Source organism: Alligator sinensis, unplaced genomic scaffold (genome assembly GCF_000455745.1).
Source record: "Alligator sinensis unplaced genomic scaffold, ASM45574v1 scaffold312_1, whole genome shotgun sequence".
Lineage (NCBI taxonomy): Eukaryota > Metazoa > Chordata > Crocodylia > Alligatoridae > Alligator > Alligator sinensis.
The window spans coordinates 1,699,664-1,705,663 of NW_005842029.1; the positions used below are offsets into that span (position 1 = coordinate 1,699,664).

The window sequence follows — 6,000 nt, forward strand, 5'->3', positions numbered from 1 at the left end:
CTCATATGGCCAGACTGCCCTTTCTGGGCCAGACCCTGGGGTTTTGAGCCTCTCCCTGGGTCATCTGACCATCTATTTCCACCCCAGGCCTGCCAGTCACTACCTGGAGCAGGCAGCCATCTTATTTAAGGTCCCTTTTTGCCATTAAGTCTGTTCAAGGGGCTGGGCTGGGCTGGCCATCAGGCCCTGGTCTCCCTTCCCCTGTCAGTAATGGGTTAGGGCCCCCATTACACTCAAAAATATATGTACAGTACATCTATCAGATAGACACACATACGCATACAGGATGGGAGTTCTTATATTTGTGTTAAAATGGGTAAACACTCTTGTAATGTGACTGAAGCTTAATAATATCAAATCTATTCCTCAGCAGGTTGTGTTGGAGTATGAGTTGCTTTGTCTGTGTACTTCATTTGCTGTAAATCAGTGTAGTTCCATTTCCTTTAATAAAGCTACATCAAATTTCACTGACCCAGACATTGGACCACTGTTTTTAATTTGGTCAGAATTTATTCAGGACCCCAAAGAATTATTCTTTGCACTCCAGATGTACTAATCTACCTTTTTAGACTTTGCTTCCATTCTGAAATTTTAGTTTGAAGTTGATGGTTAACCCAGGAGCACATATGTATGTCACAATTGCTGATTACTTTAAATATATGTACCTCATCTTAATGAAATATTGGCCAAGGGAATAATATTTTAAATATGTCATCACAGCTAGAGCTTTTGGTTTTGACCCATGGACTCATTTGGTATTTATAGATTATGTGTTTTTTCATGCTGTATGGTTATATTTATCTTAACACACAGTTGATCAGGACTGTTTGGAGCATGTGTAGTAATTCGTCATTCAATCAGCATGAATCAAAGCGTGATACGCCCATGAAGAAAGGAGGGTATTTGTAGGAAGGATGTGGAGCTATGGTGGTTTGCCCTGTGTGTGGACCAATGGAATAGGTTCGGCACACTGTGGAATATATACTTCACACTGTACAGGAGACCGGTAAATTTTCTGTACATTTAATTGACTATACAAGGGATACATAATACACAAAGGTGCTGTCAAATGCACCAGACCAAGAAAAACTGAGTGCTGTTTTATTTCTTCCTTTGCTTGCTTGAAGTCCCAACATTGTGCAACAATAGTAGGTTAAATGTGTGCAGATGGAAGTGATATTTTTGCATGTCTGGGCTTCTCTAAGGAATATTGATTTTATGAAAACAAAGATATTTGAAAGGTCAGAGCTGTCCAAGAACACTTTTTTTTTTTAAAGGCCCCATGATGTTTTTCTTGCTGATAAAAGAGACGGGTGTGTTTATTAAACTGTGCAAACCATACGATGCTTCATATTTTTCCACTTGATTTCCTGCAGGGTGACTTCACTTGGAAAAGCATGTCAGGGCGCAGCGTTCGGCTGAAGTCAGTTCCCGTTCAAAGCCTTTCAGAGCTGGAGCGTGCTCGACTACAGGAAGTGGCTTTTTATCAGTTGCAGCAGGACTGTGACCTAGGTTGTCAGATTACTATTCCCAAAGGTAAGGGCTCTACCAGCTATTTCTGTTTAGAACTTTGCAAGTTAAAACTCTGCTTGGTAAACTATAAACAGCATAACTTGGTAGTGCAGGTAGAAGATAGTGAGTTGGTCGCTGCTCAGTATGAATTGTGTATTACGTTTCTATTGAATAATAGCATTGTTGTAAACTATGAGGAATTTCAAAAGTGAATAGCGGTTTTCAGGTGCTTCTGTTTATGAGTATCCAACATGAGGTACCTTTAAGACTCCTTTGCAGGCAATGAATATTAAGTACTGTTTAAAAAACAAGACCTTAAAAGGCCTCTAAATTTGAACCCCTAAACAAAGAGGAACTTGAAACACTGAAATCTTTTTGAAAATCTTGGCGAATTACAATATGTCTTTCTAGTGCAAGGCAGCACCCTGCAGAGACAGCTTATGCCAACTGTGTATGTTGGCATGAGGATACTCAAGTTAGCTCGAGGTATCTCTGCAGGGTGCTATTTTGTCCTGTGTAGACTTATCCTCGGGTTTTTCTCCCTAAGTAAAAGATTAGCTCTCAGAATTTGGATGCTATATAATATTGTTAAAAATTATCTTGGTCACTATGGACAAGACCCAAACCAGGGGTGGGCACTTATTTTGGTTGGAGGGCATTTTAGGAATTTTGTTGAGCTGTTGCAGGCCAGAGGTGGGGTGGGTAGTGCTGACGAAGTACCCAGGCCCATCTGCCCTGCACCCACCAATGGGGACACCATATGGAGTGGGCAGGCAGGTTCTTCATGGAGATCAGCTGGGACCCCTGTGGGCAGAGCATGCTCAGTGGGTTAGATGGGATGGGGCTGCGGGAAGTGACATCCAAGAGCAGGACACTTGGGCAGGGGTTAGGTCCAGGATCACAGGGTGGTGTAGGGCCTGGAGCAGAGCCACGATCTGCTCTCTGGACAGTAGGGATGTGCAGGGAGCAGACCACAGCTCTGCCCTGGGCCCTGGCCCCATGCTGTCACCACCCCACAATCCCAACCTTGGCCGCCACCTGCTCTGTCCGGGGCCTGTGGTAGGCGGAGTAGATGCAGAGTGGACTGGTCAGCAGAGATGGGTCAGCAGCATTGGAGATGCTAATGGCAGCAGCCAAGAGGAGCAGCCACTGCGGGGGCAGTCAGGAAACAGAATTTGGTCACCATGCCACCCCCTCCCTGCAGCGTGTTCCAAGGGTGGGGGTAGTGGCCGCACACACCATGGCCCGGGCTGCCCCCTGTGCCCGGGCTAGGTGGGGCCAAGGGACTCACCACAGGATGGATAGAATCCCTTGGCTGGCTGGATCTGGCCCATAGGCTGTATTTTGCCTACCTCTGATCCAAATCATAATGAAGACAGTGGACAGAGTTCTACTGCTTTTGGTGAGTTTGGATTGCTCCATTTAAGATAAATAGTGACCTATACTTTGGTGATCTTCAAATCCATTTTTCTGTTTTCTCTTCACACTGCCGTGCACTCATTTAAGAAGTAAAAGAAATTCACGACTTTAGCATTATTTCAGGTCAGGATATTGTGTAGTTCAGGGGTGGTCAGCCTGCAGTATGGGTGACACAAGTGGCACGGGAGTGTCTTTGTGTGGCACATGGAATATTGGGGAGGAGACAGCACAGCTGCTGATAGGGCAGGAAGCAGAATGCAGAGCAGTAGGTCAGCAGGGAACACAAGGCTGAGAGCAGAAAGGAGAGCAGCAGATACGTCAGGGAAGGGGATTGGCATGGATCTTGGGGAGAATACAGGGCTAATGTATGGCATGCTTGCCAAAGACATTGGTCTCCAGTGGTCTAGATTTTATGGCAGCATGGCCTAGGTAGAGATGCCACAGGGCTAGATTTTGAATGGCTCATAGCTTTTTGTAGTTCAGAATATCTGCAATGGATAAAAATACTGAAACTATAAGAGAACAAAAAGTGTGAGGCACCTTGTTGCATACAGTATTCTTAAAATCTTCTTGAATGTGCCTCAAATCCCTGCCAAAGTTGATAAAGCCAGAAATACCAGCCACAGCAGAGCAAGTTTTCCACCTACTATAGGCTTCACTAATCACCAGCACAGCTCCGCTATCCCCTCAGCAATACATGCAGGAGACATGAAAATAATGTTAAGCTGGGAATACTATCAACAGCACCTCTGTAATATGTTCTGATTGTTTGAAATGCCACTTTTGTACTGAGGGCCAATCTTTTTTGCAAGCATGCCACAATTTAGCCCTGCACCCTTCCCAAGTGTCACTCCTGTCTGCCCCGCTTCCCCCTGCCCGATCTGCTGCTCTGCTTTCTGCTTCCAGCCCTGTTTCCTGACTGATTAACAGCTCTGCTTTCTATTTCCTTCCCTATGCTCCATGCCCAATCTGCTAATTTGCTTTCTGCCATATCTGTCACTGTGCTCCCTCCCTGATGTGCTATGTACTCCATGGAGAAGCTGCCAGTGACTCTTGTGGTACCCATGCTGCTGGTTGGCCACCCCTGCATGAGTAGATCAATACACATTATAAAAGGCAATATCACCCAAGCCTTTGGTGTATATATTAATATTCAGATATTTTGAGATTTTTCAGTTTTGCAAATTTCATTTTTTCATGGTAGTCCTGTGTAATGTTTGTTATTATTACTAGCAAGGTAAGCTATGAAAGTGTAGACATCTTATGAGAGGACCCGGAGTGTTACCAGCTGGAGCAGCCAGTGCTTCTGCACTTCAGCCACTACTAACTTAATTCCCTCCTGTGTAAGATTGACTGGTCAGAAGTATACCCTGCCAGTTTATTAATGCCAGGCACAGGAGAATGTGAACCTCACACCTCACCACCTTTCTATTTGGGCAAGCATTTAGTAAACAAAGCCAGGCCAAGGTGTTGTTTAGTGGCTCTCTGCTTTATTTTGTTTTATTTATTTTAGTTGCCCTTTTAAGTTGTTCTATTTCTCTTACTGTAAGCTGCCCTGAACCTTTGTTTAGAAGGTGACACATAAATCACATAAATAAATAAATCCACATGGGAACAACTTTTAACTTAGGTATGTATATAGGTGAAACAGAGTTTAAGTAATGCCTTTATGGATTGAATAGGGTGATTCTAAGCATACAAAATTGTATGTAAAAATAACATAAATCGTAGGTAAGCATCATAACAAAAATTCACTTTACAGTAACAAAGTCCAGGACTGCTGCATCACCTCATGCACTACTTACCAGTTTCCCAATTCTTGGCTATTTCATGTACTTCTCATTTGTACATCTGTGTTTTGATTTAGATAAAAAACAAGTTATTCTCATATCACAAAACATTCTTCAGTTTTGTCATGTTAGACTTCTAAATGTTTTTAATTGTGGTTGGGATTGGCAGGAAAGCTTGCTTGGTGGTTTGGGCAGGGGGCAGTGGTTGGGGAAGTTGGAGTTCTTGGGTTTTGCAATGTTGTATTGTATGGGGAATCCTCTAGATTGTGGTTTGTTTGTTTATTGTAAGCCACTCTGAGACTTTTGGAGAGTGGAGAGAGTGAGATACAGGTTTCCCTCGCTTTATGCTGTACATGCGTTCCTGGAAAATGGCGCATAACTCAAATTCGCACAAAGGGAACCCGCTTTACAATGTAACAAGGATACATTCCAAGACCTTGACTGTACTGACCCCCAGACCCATTTCTACCACTTTTATGAGACAGTTTTGGTACTTGCCAACAGCAGATGGTACACACAAGCACAGGGTGGTGGTGAATGTTGAGTTGGTGTGAAGAGAGGCTGGTGAAGGCTTCATTGATGGACCAGAGAGAGGGGTAGGAGATAAGGTAGTGGGACTCTTAGAAATCATAATGGGGATGGCAGCTACAGAAACACATGTCACAGACAGTGAGCAAGTAGGACAGATCCACACAGGAGACTATATTTTGTTGCGTGTCACTCCCACAATGCACCGCACAAAGCAGCTACCTGTGGGCTTCCACAACACCGATCGCATAAGAGTGAATTTACCTTGCATATAACGAATTTTTGATATAAAAAGGGTCATCGCATAAGAGTCAATTCACACATACAGAACCCGTATAAAGTGAGGGAAACCTGTATAAAACAAATAAAATCAGATCAAACTGTACAAAATACAGTTTGCAACTGTACAAAATACAGAATATAATGCAATTGTTGTCAGGTCTGTATAACAATCAGTATATATAATGTGAGTGTGTGTATGTGTGTGTGTGTGTGTGTGTGTGTGTGTGTACACCGTATTTTCGTGAATATCCCCCGCCCATGGGTATAAGCCACACCCATGTATAACCCGCAGAAAATTGTATTTTTGTAAATAAGTCCGTGTATACACCGCACCGTGTATTCCCCATGGCGGCGTATACACAGGGAGGTGGCGCAGCCTGGCCTGCTCCAGCAGTGGCGGCACAGCCCGGCCTGCCTGGGCCCACCGGGGAGGCTATGCAGCCCAGCCTGCCCTGGCCCCAGCCCCCAC

General features: G+C 44.1%; 1 protein-coding gene across 6 annotated transcripts in view; it reads left to right on the forward strand.

Annotated features, from left to right (window-relative positions):
- ARHGAP6 (Rho GTPase activating protein 6) overlaps positions 1–6,000 on the forward strand; it is a 575,699-nt gene that overhangs the window by 444,633 nt on the left and 125,066 nt on the right. For 5 of the 6 annotated variants that reach the window (XM_025202549.1, XM_025202547.1, XM_025202545.1 and 2 more), the window contains exon 2: positions 1,377–1,536. In XM_025202549.1, coding sequence (XP_025058334.1) covers positions 1,398–1,536 — 139 coding nt within the window. In that variant the 5' untranslated portion in view covers positions 1,377–1,397. Of the gene's footprint in view, positions 1–1,376; positions 1,537–6,000 lie in introns of those variants that run through there. The other variant, XM_025202548.1, reaches the window with a different exon arrangement.